This window comes from Microcaecilia unicolor, chromosome 4 (genome assembly GCF_901765095.1).
Source record: "Microcaecilia unicolor chromosome 4, aMicUni1.1, whole genome shotgun sequence".
Lineage (NCBI taxonomy): Eukaryota > Metazoa > Chordata > Amphibia > Gymnophiona > Siphonopidae > Microcaecilia > Microcaecilia unicolor.
Genome location: NC_044034.1, coordinates 298,691,430 through 298,713,407, shown reverse-complemented (window position 1 = coordinate 298,713,407; position 21,978 = coordinate 298,691,430). Strand labels below are relative to the sequence as shown.

General features: G+C 46.1%; 1 protein-coding gene across 2 annotated transcripts in view; it reads left to right on the top strand.

Moving 5' to 3' along the window:
• Window positions 1-6,086: 6,086 nt before the first annotated feature.
• MOB1A (MOB kinase activator 1A) overlaps window positions 6,087-21,978 on the top strand; it is a 28,471-nt gene continuing 12,579 nt past the window's right edge. For both annotated transcript variants that reach the window (XR_003941983.1, XM_030201794.1), the window contains exons 1-3: window positions 6,087-6,259; window positions 10,043-10,209; window positions 12,652-12,745. Coding sequence is in view for 1 of the 2 variants with exons in the window: in XM_030201794.1 (XP_030057654.1) it covers window positions 6,246-6,259; window positions 10,043-10,209; window positions 12,652-12,745 (275 nt within the window). In the remaining variant the exon portion in view is untranslated. The remainder of the gene's footprint in view (window positions 6,260-10,042; window positions 10,210-12,651; window positions 12,746-21,978) is intronic.

Genomic DNA, 21,978 nt, shown 5'->3' with positions numbered 1-21,978 from the left:
TCCTGAAAGAGATAGTAACTTGCAGATACTGCAGCAGAGTCCTGCGCACATCCAACAGGTGCAACTGCCCAAAAGATTCTGGAAACTCCTCCTTATCAAAGGAGGGCAAGAAAATAGGCTGATTTAGGTGAAACGCTGAAACCACCTTAGGCATGAAGGAAGGCACGGTCCGAACCATGACCCCGGACTCTGAGAAATGCAGAAATGGGTCTCTACAGGACAGCGCCTGGAGCTCTGACACTCGTCTCTCCGAAGTAATGGCCACAAGAAAAACGGCCTTTAGTGTCAAATCTTTCTCCGATGCTCACCGAAGCGGCTCAAAAGGAGAAGCCTGCAGGGCCTTCAAAACTAGCCCCAGGTTCCAAGCTGGACAGGGTGCTCGCACGGAAGGCCGGAGCCGAAGCACCCCACTAAGAAACTGTGCCACAGCTGGATGAGCAGCTAAAGACAGCCTTCAACCTTACCACGAAGGGAGGCCAACGCTGCCACTTGCACTCGCAGGGAATTATAGGCCAAGCCTATTTGTACACCATCCTGCAAAATGTCCAGAATCGGCGAGACAGGAGCCTGCATGGGTGTGACCACTTTTGAAGCACACCAAGACTCAAACTGGCGCCAAATCCTGGCATAAGCCACGGAAGTGGAACGCTTGCGGGCCTGCAGGAGGGTGGAAATGACTGTGTTTGAATAGCCTTTGTCCCTCAATTGCGCCCTCTCAATCGCCATGCCATAACACCAAAGCGGCAGGCGTCCTCCATGGCTACTGGGCCCTGTGACAACAGGTTCGGTACCAGAGGTAAAGGAAGGGGAGCCTCCACTAGCATTTGTCGGAGGTCCACATACCAAGGCCTCCTGGGCCAATCCGGGGCAATGAGGACCACTTCTCCTGGGTGCAGCCGAATCCGCAGGAGCACACGCCCTATCAAGGACCACGGAGGGAACACATATAGTAGGCCCGGAGGCCAGGGCTGAGTCAAGGCATCCAACCCTGCTGAGCGAGGATCTCTCCGTCTGCTGAAGAAGCACGGGACTTTGGCATTTGAACTTGTCGCCATAAGATCCATCACGGGCTTGCCCCATTTGGCACATATCTGCAGGAATACTTCATTTGCTAGTTCCCATTCTGCTGGATCGATCTGATGTCTGCTTAGATAATCGGCTTGCACGTTGCTCTGACCTGCAATGTGAGCTGCCGACAGAAACTGAAGATGCAGCTCGGCCCAGTGGCAAATCTGTTCGGCCTGCGCGGCCAGTGCTCTGCACTGAGTGCCGCCTTGTTGATTTATGTAGGCCACTGCTGTCGTGTTGTCTGATATCACTCAGACAGCCAATCCTTCCAGGGTCACTTGAAAGGCTCGAAGCGCCTGAAACACCGCTTTCAACTCCAGGCGGTTGATAGACCACTCCGACTCCTCGGGTGTCCATAGACCCTGGGCATGCTTCCCCTTGCAATGTGCGCCCCAGCCTTTCAGGCTGGCATCTGTCACTACTAGACACCAATCGGGGAGCGCCAGCGGCATTCCTCGCCGCAGCATGCTGTCTGAGAGCCACCACTCCATGCTGAGTCGGGCCGCAGGGAGCCAAGAAAGTCTGCATTGATAATCCTGAGAAACTGGAGACCATCTTTGAAGTAGGGAATACTGTAGAGGTCTCAGGTGCGCTCTCGCCCAGGGCACCACTTCCAATGTGGCTGTCATCGATCCCAGCAGCTGGACAATGTCCCAAGCTCGTGGGCGGGGCATCCTCAGGAGCAGACGGACCTGATTCTGAAGCTTGCACCGCCTTAGCTCGGGTAGGTATACATAGCCCGAGTCTGTGTCAAACCTGGTCCCCAAATATTCTAGAGATTGCGAGGGGGTCAGGTGACTTTTGGCCATATTGACGACCCAGCCTAGAGATTGAAGTACTGAGACCACTCTGGCTGTAGCTTGATAGCTCTCTGTTACAGAGTCTGCTCTGATGAGCCAGTCGTCTAGGTACGGGTGAACCCTAATACCTTCTCGACTGAGCAAAGCAGCTACTACCACCATTACCTTCGAAAAGGTTCGGGGAGCTGTGGTGAGGTCAAAAATCAAGGCCCGGAACTGGAAATGTTTTCCCAACACCAAAACCTCAGAAACTTCTGGTGCGGGGGCCAAATTGGTGTGTGCAAGTAAGCTTCTTTCAGGTCTAGAGACGTGAGACACTCTCCTGGCTGTACCGCAGCAATGACGGAGCGCAGGGTTTCCACGTGGAAATGCCGCACTCTCAGGGACTTGTTTAATTCTTTTAAGTGCAGAATAGGGCGAAAAGACCCACCTTTTCGTGGCACCACAAAGTAGATGGAGTATCGGCCATAGCCGTGTTCGGCGGGAGGTACTGGGGACATGGCCCCTAACTGAATCAGACCTTGCAAAGTCTCCTCTACTGCCGCCAGTTTGGCGGCAGAATCGGATCGGGACTCCACAAACACGTCTCTTACTGGGGCGTTGAATTCTATTCTGTAGCCATCTCTGATCAGGTCCAGAACCCACTGATCTGAGGAAATATTGGCCCACTCCTCGGCAAAGAGGGAAAGACGTCCTCCAATGACAGGAAGCGAGGAGGGGGCCGGCGCTCCATCATTGAGAGGGTCGCCCCTGAACTCCAGGCCTAGAGCCGGTGGCTGCGGAACGCTTGTCCGAGCGAAAGGAGTTCCTCTGCTGAAAAACGGGCACGAGAAGTGAACCCAGCAGAACGCCCCGGGCGGTACCTTCTAGCTTCACAGAAGCGAGGTCTATAAGAGGAGTGGACTGCCTGGCCCCTGGAGGAAGGCCTCGGCCTATCTTCGGGCAAGCGCTGGGGTTTAGGATCTCCCAGGCCTTTAACATTTTTTTTTTCCAACTCCTCACCAAATAGGAGAAGGCCTTGAAAGGGCAACTTCACCAACCTTTGCCTAGAGGCCATGTCCGCTGCCCAATGTCATAGCCAAATAAGACGGCGAGCCACCACTGCTACTGCCATTTGTTTAGCCGAAGCTCTGACAATATCATAAAGGGCATCAGCCAAAAAGGACAAGGCCAACTCCAGCCGCGGAGCCACATCCGAGAAGGGCTCCGCTTCATCTCCGGGCTGTTCCACTGCCTGTTGCAACCACGCCAGGCAGGCTCTAGCAGCATAACAACTGCATGCAGACGCCCGAACAGTAAGACCTGCAATTTCAAAGGACCGTTTAAGTGCTGCTTCCAACCTACGGTCTTATATATCCTTCAGGCAACTCCTCCTTCCACAGGGAGGGTAGTTCTCTTTGTCACCGCAGTGACTAGGGCATCTACTTTAGGCATTGCAAAGCGAGCCAAATGCTCCTCACGCAGAGGGTATAATTGCCCATAGCCCTGGAAACTTTCAAAGGTCCCTCGGGGTCAGCTCACTGAGCGGAAATAAGCTCTTGGAAGGAGTCATGCAAAGGAAAGGCTCGAGCAGGCTTTTTGGTACTAGCCATCCTAGGATTCACAGAGCAGGCCGTGCCACTGTCAGGCTCTTCAATAGAAAGGACCTGTAGGGCATCTGAAATAAACACTGGCAGCTCATCACGGTGGAAAATCCTCACCGCGGAGGGATCATCCAGCTCCTGTGGTAATTCTGCACCTGACTCTGGCTCCTGAGACCACGAAGGCCTGCCAGAACTCCCCCCCCCCCCCCCGGGCTCAGTGCTCTCCGTCTCTACGGAGGCCGCACCATGCGGAGAATTCAAAATGGCATCCGCTGCCAGCTCTGAGCGGGAAGAATCATCGCTCGCCATGCTCGGGCCGGCTCTTACACCTGTACAGCACGATTTACAGAGCCCCGCTGCTGATTTGCGCTTGCCACACCGGGAACAGCGCTTTACATTCTCTGCAGCCCTCGCCGAAAACGGCGGGAAAATTCAAAATGGCGGTTTAGCGCCAAAAACGCCCCGATCGCGGGCCCACCCCGGAGGAGTTAGAAAACACTCTTACCTCACCGGACCGAGTATCACAGCTCCAGTCCCATAGAAGAATCAAAGGAAAACCTCTGTTCCATTTTTTTTTTTTAACACTGTGAGGAAAGCAGAGGTAATAAGAACTCCGGAGGCTCAGATGAGTGGGAAAAGCAGGGAAAGGCGAACCAATGTGCCTGCATCCACTGAGTGGGAAAGGACAGGGAAAAGCAAGCTAATATGTCCACATCCACGGGGGCATGGGTAAGGCAGGGAAAGGGCTAACCTATGTGCCTTCAAAGTGAAGCTGCTATAGCCTCTAACACCCCGGCTAACAACTGGCAAGCCAGGAGCCACCCCCAGGCAGATTTTTGATGGAGCTCGAAGAAGCTGCAGCCACCCTGCTTGGGGAGATAGAGAATACTGAAGAGGCAGTGGAGGAGCTGGCTGCCATGAGGCACTGTGAAAAGTTGAGTGCTCTCTATCTCCCCCTGCTGGTTGATGGACACAACCCATACATAATGGCTTCATCTGCTTGATGACAAGGAATTATGTGTTGAATTGTGATCTGCATGTGACTAAGCAGGTGAGAGTTTCTGAGGATCTATGAGTCTGACTTGTCTGGCGTTTCCAATGGGATGTCTTTTGATATATGTTTATTATTTGTTACATTTGTACCCCACATTTTCCCACCTCTTTGTAGGTTCAATGTGGCTTACATAGTGCTGGTGGTGTATACAAGCAAAGTTGAAGGATATATGCCAAACTGTGGCAATTTTATTTTGTCAGTATCAGACTAGAGAGAAAGCAGTAGAGCCAAAGGAAGGGAAAAAGACTTCTAAGGTATTTTACTTGTTTTGCTTAATTAGGCATTTATATTTGTTATAAAGCAAAGTATATGCCATTACTGTAATTATATTGCAGGATCCTAATATGTGTGTTGACATATTTGCCATTATAGTAGACATAACTGGTCAAGTTTGATATGGCATAATGTAACTATATTTTAAAATATTGTGGGGTTTTTTCACCATTAAGTATGTATGTGGTTTATGTTGATGCAGGGCAGCTGTTGAGCACACTACTTAGAAATTCATCATCAAGTGCATTCTAAGGCATTATTTTGTAGTATCCCAAGAAACACTACTTATACATAGTGCCCACCCAAAACGTCAGGTCTGGCTACGCCACTGGCTCAAATTTAGGCACTGGAGCACTATTCTATAAAGGGTTCTCCGGAATGAGCACCCTTTATAGAATAGCACTGACAATGGATTCCTTTGTCCACTCACATGTAAGCTCAAGCACCTAAGTGTTAGGCATATCTGTATCAGATTACACTAGTATTCTATAATGGAACCTGCTATACATCCTTGGAGCACCTAAATGGAGGAGACCTCTTACAGAATCACCCTCTATTTGAATATTAGCATTGAAAAGTCACAGATAGGGGGGTTTACACCTTTAAAGGCTACTGCTAAACATAAAAATACTTTTTACGTTTATATGACAGCAGTAAATTTGTATTGAAAATTCCTACTCTCTCTCTGGTAAAGCACACGATGATGGTTCTCCAAGTTAACATGATTATCAGGTAAACCACATGCAGTGCTTTGACTGCAGCTCCTATTTGCCTGGCCTCAAAACATACAGCCCTAGCCTAAGACTACCCGGTCTGCTTAATGCTTAAAAAAAACTCACTTACCCTGGACTTATTCAGTGAAGATGTGGTGTGGGAAACCTACAGAGACTGGACACCAACACTCTCATCCTTACTTTTCCCCTACCCCAACCCCACACCCCTCCCTTTGCCTTGGCCCTCCCATTAACCATAACCACCCCGGCCCTCCCAGAATAATCTGAGTAAATGTGCTACTTGAAAACTGCCCACTTTCCCTGCTGGTAAACATACATCTTGTTGTTTCTAGGAGGTTGTGCCACTACCAGGACATGTTCTTTTGTTCTGACTACGGCTGCTCTTAGTATCCGGTCCACCAGCTGTTTCCCAATCCTGACGGATAAGCCGACCCTGCAAGGCTGCACACCGATGCTTGCTGGAGTGTGCGCGCGCATCACTTTTAAAGGCTCGCACGCGCCACCTCCTCCTGGTGCTGTAGAGGCGGGGGAGGGGAGGAAAGTCTCGCGAGACCTGAAGCTCGGACGGGACTTTGAAGACTTGTGAGGAAGCGGCAGTGGCGAGTGCGACTTTAGTTCCTTGTGCAGAGTTTGCTCACCTTGTCCTGGCTTGGTGTCTGGTGTGCTGTGTAGGGGCGGGGGCAGCAGCGGTTTATTCGGGAGCCCGAAACGTGTTCGGTGACCCAGCGGAAAGATGAGTTTCCTCTTGTGAGTTTCCTGAGGGGCATGCAGCTTTCCTTCCTGTTCCAGGGCGGCCACTAGGCCTCGGCTACATTGTAACACTCGGCGGTGGCCCTCGTCTACAAAGTATCTTGCGAGGCCGGTGGCCTTCTGCTGTCTCTGGAGCCGGTCGGGCGCCTTCCTATGTCCTTATTGTATCTGACAAGGATGCAGGGAGAAACCTTCAAGGGGGCCTCGTTTCTCTTCCGGCGATCTGTCATTTTGGCAGCCTTAGTTTTATGTGGATGTCCCGGTCCAGGGGTTTTTCTGGAACTTGCTTCTTTTTGTCCTTTTCTGAGCCTGAAAGTGCTATAGGGAGAGACTAGCATGCAAAGCCATGAATGTTTTCTTTGCTAAAGAGTTAGCAGCCAATGGTATCGGTTCTGTAAAGGGTGCAGGGCACATCCTGCCGCTTTGGTTTCTGCTTCTGCACACCAGGCTTTGAGTGGATATTAAGTCAATTTATGGTAGTTGAGCCTGGGTGGCTGATGATGTAGGTTTCATTTCTCTAAGATCATTCTTACCACAAGAAAACTTATTTCATGTACCAGTTGTGATTGTGCTGATGGAGATTTTAGATAAAGGGTCCTATAAAGTATTTTTCTCTAAGTACTAATAACTTCATGAAAGAAATCTATACTAGTTCATAAAGTTTATTAGAACCAGTGATGTTAAGGAGTGCTATTTTAATGAAGCATGTATTCATATGGTCTAAATTGCAAGCTGACTAAGCTGAAAGAGAGATCTTCTACTTCCTCCAGCCCCTCCCCCCCTCAAAAAAAAAAAAGCTCCCCAAACAAGCTTGGAGAGAGATTAGGAAAGTCTTTAGCAGCCTTCTTGGAGGTAAGCCATGATCTTCTGAGGGATCTTTATATTGGGTGTATATTTTTCTGTACTTTCACACCCTATATTTTTACATTTTGTGGTACATAAACATAAGGACATAAGTACCGTACTGGGTCAGACTGAAGGTTCATCATGACCACCCTCCTGTCTTGTGACAGTGGCCAATCCAGGTTGGAAGTACTTGGAAGGATCTTGAGAGAGAAATCCATTCCTTTTTGCTTGAACCCAGAGGAGTGGAGGAGTAGCCTAGTGGTTAATGCCACAGACTTTGATCCTGGGGAACTGAGTTTGATTCCCACTTCGGCTCCCTGTGACTGGGCAAGGCACCTATTCCTCCATTGCCCCAGGTACAAATAAGCACCTGTATATAATTCCTTCCCTTCCTTCTTCCATTGCTAATAATGGTGTATTAACTTTTCCTCCAGGATCTTGTCTAAATCTTCATATGCTAATGTCTTGACTGAATCTTCTGGCAACAAATTCTATAGCTTAATTGTAAGTTGAGTGATTTATTTTAAATATCTTCCCTTAGTTTCATGGAGTTTTTCTTCTCTTAGTATTTGAAATGGTTAATAGCTTTTACTTTTTTCACCCCACTCATGATTTTAGAGAACTCTTATCATCTGCCGCCTTTCTTCTTCAGGCTAAAGGACCTTAGCCTGTTTAACTTCTTTTCATAGAGGCCATTCTATCTGCTTTCATCTTGTTTATGCTTCTCTGTACCTTTCCAGGTTCCACTATCTATGTTTTAAATGGGATGACCAGAACTTCACACAGCACTCAAGGTGTAGTTGTATCATGTATCGATAGAGGCATTGTATTTTTCATTTTAGTCCACGGCAAATGTAATCCTCTAATTTAGATGCCCAGTTTTGACAAATCTTCCTGTAATTCCACCACAGTTCATTCATGGTTTAACAACTTTGAATAATTTTGGTTAGTCTGCAGATTTAATCATCTTGCTTGTCAGTCTCATTTTCCAGGTCATTTATACATGTTAAAAACATTTGGCCCACTCCAGGATTTACTTTTTCTTCACCAAGAAAAATTACTACTCTTATTTCCTGTTTTTGTTTGGGGGTTTTTTTTTAAGCCAGTTCTCAATCCACAACAGGGTATTTGCTTCCTAACCCATAACTATGATTTCCTCTGGAGTTTCTTGTGTAGGATTTTGTCACACCTTCTGAAAAATCTAGATACACTATGGGGCTCATTTCTGAAACAGAAAAACATCCAAAGAATGGCACAAAGCGGCAGTTCTATGTTTTGTTTTTTCGTAAAAACATCCAAATCGCTATTTTAGGAACACATTTTTATATGCAGTTTTTCTGTGATAATGGAACATTGTAAAAATATCTAGGACAAAAAATAGGACATTTTTGGCTAGACCTGTTTCACTAACGACTGAGTGCCAAAAAGGTGCCCAAACTAACCAGATGACCACTGAAGGGATAAAGTATGACCCCTCTCCCAATCCCCTAGTAGTCACTGACCATCTTCCCTAAGAGATGAGTGACAGTACATACCAGGCTCTATGACGGCTGCAGATATAATGGGCATTTCTCTACTGTCTTTTGTGTATGGTGTACAGCGCTGCATATGCCTTGTAGCACTATAGAAATGATAAGTAGTAGTAGTAGTAATAGAGTAGCCTAATGGTCGGTGCAGTGGACTGTAGAGAAGGGGACCCAGGCTCTTATCCCACTCTAGTACACTTGTGGTAGAAAGTGTGAGCACCCCAAAAAACACAAAATACCTACTGAGCTCAAAAATAGACAATACCTGCAGGCATAAGGACTATTATATTGGTGTACAGTACATGTTTTACTATTCCTGGAGGGCTCACCCTACAATATAAGGGGATTATAATGTGATGTGTACCTGGGACCTTTTATGTGAAGTTCACTGCAGTGCCCCCTAGGCTGCCCCACTGCTCTGCTGGGATGTCTGTATGGCCAGTCTAGTAGGACTGCTGGCCCCCAGACATCTCGGCGTCTTATTTTTGTTTGAAAATGGCCCTAAAAGAAAGATGCACTAAGCACAAGAACATCTAAAATAAGGTGATTTTCAAACCAAAAAGATAGATGTTTTTTCTGGTTTGAAAATGACCATGTTTGGCACTGGATTTGTGGACTTTTTTTTGCCAAGCATCCAAACTTGGATTCGGACATATCGAAAGTGCCCTTCATGTCAACTGGCTCTTCTTATCCACTTATTTAAACATAGAAACGTGACGGCATATAAAGGTCAAATGGCTCATTCAGTCTGCCCTACCCATCCTCTGTAACCACTAACTTTTCCTTTTCCTAAGGGATCCTACATACTTGTCCCACGCTTTCTTACATTTTGACACAGTCCTCTGACAAGCCATACCTTGGTTCACTTTGAGCTGCCCAAATTGAAATCGTTGATGGGAATTTGACAGGTTTGGAGGAATGAAAAATGGAAGTACTAGATATGATTTTTAACTTCTCATTAAGGTGGTTAAACAGTGTTACTTAGGCATCACTTTCTAAGCTTCAAAGGTGGACAGTTGGCAACCCTGAATGATGTAAGGTAATGAGTAAACCTTATCCTAGAGGTGTGGCACTGGGTGTGCTTATCCTTCAAAACATGTGCATTATTACTCAGAGCCTTCCACATAAGATGAGGATGTATGTACTAAGCATTTTGTTGGACAAAACCTATTAGCTCATCAGTAAATAGAGCAGGAAAGGCTGGAGATCCAGGTTCCCGTTCCAGCTCCGCCATGCACTGTGAGACCTTGAGCTAGGATCATTAATCATCTTATGCTCTAATATAACCCGTAAGCTTCTTGGGACAAGGGTTTTGCAATATTTTTCTGTACATCTCTTTTTTTATATTTAGAACCGTGATGGAAACAATTAGCTAGACATAAGCAGATGTCTCTTTGTGTTTCTATAGTGGAAGCCGGTCATCTAAAACATTTAAACCAAAAAAGAATATTCCTGAGGGATCCCATCAGTATGAACTCCTGAAGCATGCAGAAGCAACCCTGGGAAGTGGGAACTTGAGACAAGCAGTCATGCTGCCAGAAGGCGAAGATCTCAACGAGTGGATCGCAGTTAATAGTAAGAGTGAGATTGGCATGTTTGTATTAAATGATAAGTAACACACAGGCCTTACTAATGTCCACTATATTTATGCAGTTAACTTGATGCATTCATACATGCAAAACAAAATACTGTATAAACTTAATCTATTATATCTTACCATGGATTGTTTGACTTTGTGTTTACTTTTAGGTTATATGTTTTGAAAAAAAAAACCTTTAATAAAAATATGGAAATTTAGTGGACCATCAGGCGTGAACTTCCACCAGAAAATATTCCCTATATTGTGAAAGGAGGTGTAACACCTTATTTTGTCATCAGCCCATTAGTATTCCTCAGATATTTCTGTTATTCGTCTGTTAATTAACTGGTTTTTTTCTACAATATTTTGCGAACAATTTTAATTAGAATAATTTCCCAACAAATGTTTTCGCTTCTTCACAATACTGTTTATACAGAACACTAAAGTACTTAAGAGTAGCCATGTTGAACCAGTCCAATGGTCCATCTAGCCCAGTATCTTGTTTTCCAAACAGTGGCCAAGTCAAGTCACAAGTACCGGGCAGAAACCCAAATCGTGGCAACACTCCATACTACAAATCCCAGGGCAAGCAGTTGCTTCCCATGTCTGTCTCAATAGCAGACTATGGACTTTTCCTCCAGGAATTTGTCCAAACCTTTTTTAAACCCAGATATGCTAATCGCTGTTACCACCTTCTCCAGCTAAGAGTTCCAGAGCTTAACTATTTATTGAGTGAAAAAATATTTCCTCCTATTCGTTTTAAAAGTATTTTCATGTATCTTCCTCGAGTGTCCCCTTGTCTTTGTACTTTTGGAATGAGTAAAAAATTGATTAACTTCTACTCGTTCTATATCACTCAGGATTTTGTAGACCTGAATCATATCTCTGATCCGTCTCTTTTCCAAGCTGAAGAGCCCTAACTTCTTTAGCCTTTCTTCATACGAGAGAAGTTCCATCCCCTTTATCATTTCTGTTCGATACTTCAATACTTCAAGCGGGGATATGTGCCGACACATGTTTCACCTCTGTTATTTCAAGGCATCCCCCTTAACTGATACTGCAGTACAAATACATCCTGCCTTCTCATAAGTCAGAAAGCACTTGTTGAGAAATCTGAAGAATACTAACGGACTGATGATGAAATAAGGTGTTATACCTCCTTTCACAGTATAGGGAATATTCCCTAGTGGAAGTTCACCTCTGATGGTCCACTAAATTTGTAAGATATAATTAAATTTATGCAGTATCTTTTTGTGTATATGTGTTAAATGATATCCCAAAAATTTCATGTCATGCAGTATAGTAGGAGCAGCATCACCTAACATTATTTTAAATTTATGCTCCCGGCAGAAGCTTTGTAGCAGATTGGGTGGCCCTTTTTTATGACTCTAGCATGGAGAGATTCTGTTTTCATCAGCGGCTTCTTGTTTGTTTATTGGAGTGGGTATCACAAATGTGTATAGCTCATTATTCTAGAAGTTGTGAAACTTTCTGAAAGTGTTTTTAAACTACTACCACCCTGGCGAGGTAACTTTTGTGCAATTTTGGCCACTGTATAGCAGGTCATTAACACCTATATCAAGAAACATCAGGCTTTTGTTCCACTTGACCCTTCTTGTGGACAAGGCAACTGAAACCTCATGGTGCTTCTGAGACTGGGGTGCATTTAACTCTCACTGTAAAGCTAGATTGTTTTCAAAAATTTCAATTATCCAAACAAGCAGTATAGTATGGGATGAATGTACATTTGCATGTGACATCTGATTCTTAATGCTGAAGGGTGTAATATCTTCAATTTGGCCTTGATCATGAAGGGGCGATATTCAGTGCTACTAATCCAGGCACCAGCGCTGAATATCTGAGTTTCTAGATTTTATTTAGATACATCCATTATTCAGAGCTGTACCTGCATAGCTAACACAGGCACAGTTAGAACTGCATTTTGTGTGGTCCAACATGCCTGGTTATCTATCTGATCACTAGCACTGAATATCACCTGTGCCCGGATAACTTCTGGATCTGCCCGTCACTAACCAGATTGCTTTGACTGCCGCAGCACTGTTAATCGGCTGGTCTCTCCAGTTCAGGACCGCTCCTTGCTCAGTCAGTGCAATTTAACCAAGGGGGAGCCTCTCTTGTCTGGTTAAATTACTTTGAATATTGACCTGGAGGTTTGTTTTGTTCAAACCTGGAAAATGCTAGAGACTTGAGCCGCCTTTATTTCTTTTCTACTACTACTACTTAACATTTCTATAAACTATAATAAAGGCTTTTCTTTTCAATGGGCATGGAATTGGAGGTGAGGATGGGGTTATTTTGGATATGTGTTATGTCATTTCACGTGTGACCTGTACATTTCAAGTTGTAGGAGAATAGAATTGATAAAATTCTTGCTTTTGTGGGGGGAAATCTAAGGATGTTTTTTTTTTCCTTTATAGCTGTAGATTTCTTCAACCAGATCAATATGTTATATGGAACTATCACAGAGTTCTGCACAGAAGTCAGCTGTCCTGTCATGTCTGCAGGACCAAGGTAGAGAACACCAACCATACTGACATACTAATTTGCAGAGTGATCAGTAGAGGCCCAGGGTGGTTGTCTGTAGTTGAGGTGTGGATATGTAAGCTTAAATGACGCAGATGAAATAAAGCTGCAGGTATGGTGATCAGTTAAGAGCACAAATGTTTTGTTCTGTGTGCGACTAGCATTATCCAGCAGAGCCAAGCTGTTTCCATTTTTTGTTTCTTCAAAGGATACATAAGTATAGCTTAACCCGTTATAATGCGGGGTCCAAAGAATCGCATTGCGGTATAAGTGGATCACGTTAGAAATCTCAGCCCAGTTTTCTGCGGTCAACTTATGCAGTACTGTAGAATAAAATTTAAAAGAGAAAATCATAATGCACTCCATATTTATTGAGGGTTGATTGTTTTATTGCTTCCCTTTTCTTATTTTTGATGATTTCAATCAAGTGTTTTAATTGTGAAACTGAAAGAGAAACTACAGTAACTTTCCTGTTTCAAGCAATGTAAGTCCCATTTGTAAATTTGCGAGTGCCTCTTTGATCTTAGGTGGTGGCTCAGGTTCCTCATCCTTGACAAGTCATGATTTTCACCAGTAACATTTTCAGTTATCTCTGGATCAGTCATATGGCCATACTCTCCTATCAAAGAATTTTTCCAGCATTCTCTCTGCATCGGCTATGTCATTTTCTATAAGGCCTTCAGAAGTGTATCTTTCCAAAGAAGTGTTTGATGGCGGTGACATCTTCCTCTGCAACATTTGGAAATGCAAATTTTTGTGATCGCATCCTTGCTTCACCACGAATGTAAAAAAAAAGTCCTTTTAGGTTTAACTTCTAAAAATGCAGAGACTGAATCCTCGCTTGTGATTATTTGCAGTATCAGTGTCTTTCAGAAGTTCAACTTGTTGTTGCAAGTTTTATACAATGGTAGAAGTCATCCATATATTTCTGCTAAACTCATGGGGAAAAGGCATAAGGGTCATATTCATATGGTGGAAGCACAGAGTAAGCTCTATTCTATGATGGGCGTAGCTGCTATGGGGCCACGGGGGCCTGGGCCCCGTAGATTTGGCCCTGGACCCCCCTGCCGGCGACCCTCTCAACCCCCGTCCCGCCGCCTGCTACCTTTGTTGGCGGGGGACCCCAACCCCCGCCAGCCAGTCTTCTTCCTTCATTTGGTTTCTCAGTCTGACATCCTGCATGTACAACGTGCAGGACGTCAGATTCACAGAAACAGAACGAAGCCTTGCAGGACTTCGTTCTGTTTCTGTGAGTCTGACGTCCTGCAGGATGTCAGACTGAGAAACCAAACGAAGGAAGAAGACTTCGACTGGCGGGGGTTGGGGTCCCCTGCCAGCAAAGGTGGGGGGGGGGGGGGCTAAGTTGTTGGAGGTTTCGGCAGTGGCGGCGGGGGGCTAAAATGTGCCCCCTCAGCTCTGGACCCCCCCTACCACTGAAGTCTGGCTACGCCCCTGGTCTATGATACAGCAGACATATGTACAACAGTTCTTTCCCTCCATTGCTGCAAATCTGTAGATATTAAGCATCTGTTTGCACATCTTCCAAGGCCCTCAGCCATGTTGGTTGTGGGCAAGGGAGCATGAAGAACAGAGTAAAGTATAGTCTAGAAACTGCCTATACATACCAGCTGATTAGTACTAGGTTGTTATCTAGTGTGACACAACACACACACTACCTCCTTGGATTTCTTGGACTTCCAATTAGATCCTGTCTGTTGGACTTCCAATTAGATCCTGTCTGCATCTTCTGTTAATCAAATTGGGAGCCATGCTTTCATCTGTTTCACGTTGTAACTGATCGTGTTATAAAGGGTTTGAACTGTATAAAACTGTTTTTATATCTCCTGATCTTTTTTTTTTTTTTTTCCCCCCCCCCCCCTATTTTTGGTCCTGAAAAATTGAATTGGATGCTGTTTTGGGGTTGCTTTTTTTTTTTTTTTTTTTTAATTGTTTCCCATCTTTGATACCCAGGCAACTGTAAGAGCTTTCACCAGCTCAAAAGCTGGAGGGTACACATGCTTGGTGAGGCTGTCATGAAGTGCTGAACTTAAGAAACAAAAAAAAAAAAAAAAAAGAGAGGGAGGAAAACCTTTGTACAAAGCAAAAGCAGCACACACAGAGCAAAGGTGACAACAAAAGTCCCAAAACAATGGTGCAGTGCAGAGTTTTATTGATAAGGCAGAGCTCCGGAGTCTCAATGCAAGGATGAGACGATGGTGCAGGGAGGAGGGTTTTAGATTTGTTAGGAACTGGGCAACATTCTGAGGAAGGGGGAGCCTATTCCGAAAGGATGGGCTCCACCTTAACCAGGGTGGGACCAGGCTGCTGGCATCGGCATTTAAAAAGGAGATAGAGCAGCTTTTAAACTAGAAACTGGGGGGAGGCCGATAGTTGCTCAAAAGCGCATGGTTCGGGATAAGGTATCTTTCAAAGATATCACCAAAACAGGGAAGATAAGGTATCCTGATAGTGAGGTTGCAAAAGAGACCATAGTTGATCAGGGGGGCTCATTTTCAAAGCCTTCCAAAGTTCCATAGAAACCTATGGAACTTTGGAAGGCTAAGTGCTTTGAAAATATGCCTCCAGGTGTCCTTAAATAAAAATAAAAGACAAAAGATTGCAAATTAATACTGTCAAGTACTGAGCATGATGTAAATAGGAACAACAAACATACTTTGAAATGGCTATATGCAAATTCCAGAAGTCTAAGAAATAAGATGGGAGAGTTAGAATATATTGTACTAAATGAAAAATTAGATATAATAGGCATCTCTGAGATCTGATGGAAAGAGGATAACCAGTGGGACACTGTCATTCTGGGGTACAAATTATATCATAGGGATAGGGTGGATCGAATTGGTGGAGGGGTAGCATTGTATATTAAGGAGAGCCTTGAATCAAATAGATTGAAAATTCTGCAGGAAACAAAACATCTTGGAATCCCTGTGGATTGAAATTCCATGTGTAAAGGGGAAAAGGATAGTGATAGGAGTGTACTACCATCCGCCTGGCCAGGATGAACAGACGGACGCAGAAATGATAAAGAAAATTAGAGACTCAAACAAACTGGGCAAGGGTTTCAGAGGAGCTGAAGATGGTGCAATCTTTACTGCCCTCTGTTCCTACCCCAAACCATTTTTCTCTGATTAACAAGTACTCCATTTTGTTAAACCATGGAAAACAATAATCCTTTCCTACCTCTGCCAGGCTCTTGCCTGATGTACTGTATATTTACAATCTGCAATGTATAGGGGATACAGCTTCTTGAAATAACATGTTTTGTGAATCCACCAGTACCTTATCAAGACAGTTCTACTTAAAAAGACACTGCTTGATGATTGAGCTGCTTTGCAGCACTTTTCGGAGGCAGTAAATTTAGATGAGTGATATTTGTACAGTTATTCATTGTCATTACAAAGGATTAGACCTTTGTGTATTTTTCTGGTAGTGACTCCTGAAACAGGCCTTATGGCTGAAACACGGCTCATGTTGAGGTATTTATACCTTACGTAAGTACATAAGAATTGCCATACTGGGACAGACCAAAGGTCCATCAAGCCCAGCATCCTGTTTCCAACAGTGGCCAATCCAGGTCACAAATACCTGGCAAGATCCCAAAAAAGTACAAAACATTTTATACTGCTTATCCCAGAAATAGTGGATTTTCCCCAAGTCCAATTTAATAATGGTCTATGGACTTTTCCTTTAGGAAGCCGTCCAAACCTTTTTTAAACTCCGCTAAACTAACCGCCTTTACCACATTCTCTGGCAACGAATTCTAGAGTTTAATTTCACGTTGAGTGTAGAAAAGTGTTCTCCAATTCGTTTTAAATTTACTGCATTGTAGCTTCATCGCATGCCCCCTAGTCCTAGTAATTTTGGAAAGCATAAACAGATGCTTCATGTCTACCCATTCAACTCCACTCATTATTTTATTGACCTCTATCATATCTCCCCTCAGCTGTCTTTTCTCCAAGCTGAAAAGCCCTAGCCGCTTTAGCCTTTCCTCATAGGGAAGTCATCTCATCCCCTTTATCATTTTCGTCGCCCTTCTCTGCACCTTTTCTAATCCCACTATATCTTTTTTGAGATGCGGCGACCAGAATTGAACACAATATTCGAGGTGCGGTCGCACCATGGAGCAGTACAAAGGCATTATAATGTCCTCATTTTTGTTTTCCATTCCTTTCCTAATAATACCTAACATTCTATTTGCTTTCTTAGCCGCAACAGCACACTGAGCAGAAGGTTTCAATGTATCAACGACGACACCTAGATCCCTTTCTTGGTCAGTGACTCCTAATGTGAAACTTTGCATGACGTAGCTATAATTTGGGTTCCTCTTTCCCACATGCATCACTTTGCACTTGCTCACATTAAACGTCATCTGCCATTTAGACTCCCAGACTCATAACTTTTTACAATTCTCTCGCAATTTAACAACTTTGAATAACTTTATGTTGTCAGCAAATTTAATTACCTCACTAACTACTCCCATCTCTGGATCATTTATAAATATGTTAAAAAGCAGCGGTCCCAGCACAGACCCCTGGGGAACTCCAAAATCTATCCTTCTCCATTGAGAATACTGACCATTTAACCCTACTCTCTGTTTTCTATCTTTTAACCAGTTTTTAATCCACAATAGGACACTACCTCCTATCCCGTGACTCTCCAATTTCTTCTGGAGTCTTCCATGAGGTATTTTGTAAAGATAAATTAAATATTACTAACAGTGTCCCACAGATCAATCCAGAGACTTGTGGGTTGTGTCCCTCTATCAGCAGGTGGAGATAGAGAGAACCTCCGAGGTTTGCTTTATGTGGACCTGTGCAGCCAAGTAAACCTCATTATTCTCTCTATCTAGCAGATGGAGGGACATCTCTGTGTAGCTCTGGTTTGATCTGGCTACTGGTGTCCTTTGGGCCTAGTTTAGCACAGACAGGGGTTGAGTGGCTGTTTGTAGCTTCTGGTGGTGCCGGGTCCCTTCCGGTCTCCCCCTACCTTTCCTCCGTCGCCCGGGGCTGTGGGCCTGATCGGGTGTAGTCTTTCTCTCCTGAGTTAAAAAAAAAAAAAAAAAAAAAAGGTAAGCATCTCTTTAAGAGACTTTGCTTTTGTTTAATCATATGGAGGAACTAGATGGGCTGCCGAGTCTGTTTGAGGGGCAGGCGTTTGTAGAGCATGTCAGTGTCTTCTGAGGCGGCTAAGTGCTGCTCCCGGTGTGGGGGCCGGAGAGCAGCGTCGGGGGAGTGTGAGTCGTGCCGCTGTCAGCCCATAGCGGGTGTTCAGCACGACGGGGGTTCCCCTCAGGCGTCCGGGGAGTCGGAAGGGCAGGGGATAGTTTTGGCGGTTTCCTCGGGGCAGTTAGTGCAGTGCACGTCAACAGGCACCATTTTTTCCTCTCAGGCGCGACCAGCTCCACACGTGGCAGTTGACAGACAGGAGGCACAGCGTGCTTGTGGCACAGGCTCCGATGGAGGAAAGTAATTTAGAGGGAGCAGGGGAGTCCCTTTCAGTTCCTTTTTCCCTGAATTTTGTTTTATTAATGCACAATGCCTTTCTGCTGAAGAAGTCGGGAGCTTCTCTTCAGGTAGCCCCATCTCTTCCTCAGCAAACTTCGGTTGCTGCATCCTCTCAGTTTTTCCTGCCAAAACGTCCCTGGGTGGAGATTTCGGATCCCGAGGAGCTATCTGGCAAAGATGACCCAGTTTTGTCTCCGGGCTGTCCCTCAGAATCATTGGATATGGCAGATGAGGTCACCCTGCCTTCTGAGGAGGAGGATGACCCGACGGCTGCCTGCCTTTTTTTGTAGGGAAGAGCTTCCCTCCCTGATTATTAGGGCTTTTGAGGTTTTGGCCATTTCACCCCCTGAATCATCAGGGGGAACAGATACGGTGCCCTCTATTATGTCTGGCACCAAATGACCACCTCATTCCTTTCATGTGCGTGAGGCCATGAAAATCCTTATTTCAGTACAGTGGGATACGCCGGACAGTGGGCTTAAGGTTGCTAGAGCTATGTTGCATCTTTACGCGCACTGCCTGCTGCTGATTTAGACTTGCTGAAGGTTCCTACGGTGGATTAATTACTACTACTATTACTATTTATCATTTCTATAGCGCTACTAGACGTACGCAGCGCAGTACACTTAATCACAGCGGTCACTAAGAAAACCACTCTCCCTGTGGAGAGTGGCACGGTGGTCAAGGACCCTCAGGATCGTAAGTTGGAGACTTGCTTGAAGCTGTCCTTTGAAGTAGCGGCCCTTTCCCTGCAAGCTTCAGTTTGTGGCTCCTATGCGGTGCGGGCATGCTTATCGTGGGTACACAAAGCCGCCTCTCCGGAGGACCTCGAGGCTGTTTTACCGGCCTTAGTGTCTGGTTTAGCCTTCCTTGCGGATCTTCTTTATGATCTTTTGAGGGCTTCGGCGAAGGAGGTTTCCCTAGCGGTCATCACGCGTCTGCTGGCTGTGGTTGTGACATTGGGCTGCAGATGTGGCTTCTAAGTCAGGCTGGAAAGGCTTCCTTTTAGGGGAAAGCTTTTTTTTGGGACAGACCTAGAAAAGATTGTGAAGAACCTCAGTGACTCTAAGGGCCAGCTCCTCCCGGAGGATGGGTCCAAATTTGTGCGACCGGTGGGACCTAGACCTAAGTTTAGGGTACACGTCGTTACCGTCCAGGTCGCGGGGCCTGCCTCTTTTTAGAGAGCAAGGTCTTCTCAGAGACCTCAGCCCTTTCAAGGTGACAGGCGGGCCTTCCTTTCCGGTAACAGAAACCAGCCTGCAGCCAGGTCCACCCAATGATGGGGCCCTGGTCCATCTCCAGCCGGTTATTGGGGGCAGGCTGTTCCTATTCCTGGTGGAGTGGACCAGGGTAACATCCGACAGATGGGTCTTGGAGGTTATCAGAGACGGCTACAAATTGGAATTGGCTTGTCTGATAGTAGACTCGTTTCTGGAATCTCCTTGCAAATCTCCCGCCAAGGTGCGGGCAGTTCGTCACACCCTCCTCAACTTACAACAACTGGGAGCCATCCAGCCTGTACCCCTAGCAGAAAGAGGGTGCGGTCAATACTCCATTTATTTTGTGGTGCCAAAAAAGGGCGGTTCTTGGCGACCCATCCTAGATCTCAAGTGTGTCAACAGATCCTTACGGGTTCGGCATTTCTGCATGGAAACCCTCCGCTCAGTGATCGCAGCGGTACAGCCAGGGGAGTTTTTTGATGTCTCTCGATCCCAAAGAGGCCTACTTACACATTCCAATTTGGCCTTCTCACAGGCGTTTTCTTCGCTTTGCAGTGCTCGGTCATCATTTTCAATTCAAAGCGATGCCCTTCGGCCTAGCCACAGCACCTCGGACTTTTTCCAAGGTCCTTGTTGTAGTGGCAGCCTACCTCAGAAAGGAAGGGATTCAAGTCCATCCTTATCTAGACGACTGGCTTTTGTGGGCGTCTTTCAAGGAGAGTCGATGGGCAACTGACAGAGTGGTCGGGTTACTTCATTTGCTTGGTTGGGTGATCAACTTCCCAAAGTGCAGCCTTACGCCCTCCCAGACGCTGGAATACTTGGGAGTGTGCTTCGATACCCGAACAGGGATAGTTTATCTTCCTTCAGCTCGAGCACAGCGGTTGCAGGGTCAGTTGCGAGCTCTGTTCCAAACTCTGAACCCACGGGCTTGGGACTATGTAAAAGTTCTGGGTTCCATGGCCTCCACCTTGGACGTCATAAAGTGGGTCAGAGCTCACATGTGCCCCCTGCAGTGGCACCTTCTGAGCCATTGGTCTCCTCTCTCAGAGGATTACGCAGTTCGGGTGCCATGTTCGACCCGTCTGCACACAATCATGCACTGGTGGTTCATTTAAAAGAATCTGGTGTCGGGCATTCCTCTGCAAATCCCAGAATGGAAGATCGTGACCACGGATGCGTCGCTGTCTGGTTAGGGGGCTCATTGCCTCCAACAGACGGCCCAGGGCATTTGGACCTCGACGGAGGCGTCTTGGTCCATCAACCACTTGGAGTTGTGTGTGATTCGTCTGGCCCTTCGGGAGTTTCTGTCTCTTCTCTGTTGTTGCCCAGTTCGAGTTCTCTCGGACAGTGCAATGGCGGCAGCCTACGTGAACCGTCAAGGGGGCACCAGGAGTACACCACTAGGTGCGAGGTGACCCTCTCTCTCTCTTGACAGCGGCTCATATAGTAGGGTCATAGAATGTGCAAGCGGACTTTCTCAGTTGCCACCAGTTGGAGCTGGGGGAGTGGACACTCTCCCCTCTGGCCTTTGATCAGATAGCTGCCCGTTGGGGGATGCTGGTGATGAACTTAATAGCCACCGCATTCAAAGCGAAGGTTCCACATTTCTTCAGCAGGGGAAGAGAGCTGGGCTCGGAAGGCATAGATGCTCTTCTACAACCTTGGCCCAGGGGCCTGCTCTATGCCTTTCCCCCGTGGCCTATGGTGGGCGGGTTACTGACTTGCATTGCCAGTCATCATGGTCAAGTGATCCTGGTGGCCCCGGATTGGCCCAGATGTCCCTGGTACGCGGATATGGTTGGGCTCCTGTTTGATCGTCCTCTCCAGGCGCAGGACGGTCTCTTGCTGCAAGGACCAGTCATGATGGAGGATCCCTACCCCTTTGGTCTTACGGCCTGGCCCTTGAAAGGGCGAAGTTGAGAAGGAAAGGGTATCTGGACGCGGTTATCGCTATGATGCTTCAGGCTCGGAAAAGATCCACTTCGATAGCTTATGCTAGGGTGTGGCGTACCTTTGATTCGTGGTGTGCGAGTTCGGGATTGTCTTCGGCTTTGGTATCGGTTATCATCGCATTTTTTCAGGAGGGTGTACGGAAATCACTCTCGTTGAGTTCTCTTAAGGTGCAGGTGGCAGCTCTGGCATTCTTTAGAGGCCAGCTTCAGGGGGCGTCGATTGCCTCCCACCCGGATGTGTTCGTTTTTTGAGGGGCATATATCGGTTCCGTCCTCCGCATGTGCCAGTTCTGCCATCCTGGAACCTTTTAATCTAGTTCTCAAAGTGCTTCAGTGTCCTCCTTTTGAACCTTTATCGGGGATTATGGTTAGGGATCTTACCTTGAAGGCAATTTTCCTAGTAGCCATTACTTCGGCTCTGAGAATTTCAGAGTTGCAAGCTCTTTCTTGCAGAGACCCCCTTCCTGCATTTTACGGAGGCAGGGGTATCGATTAGGACAGTTCCTTCGTTTTTGCCCAAGGTG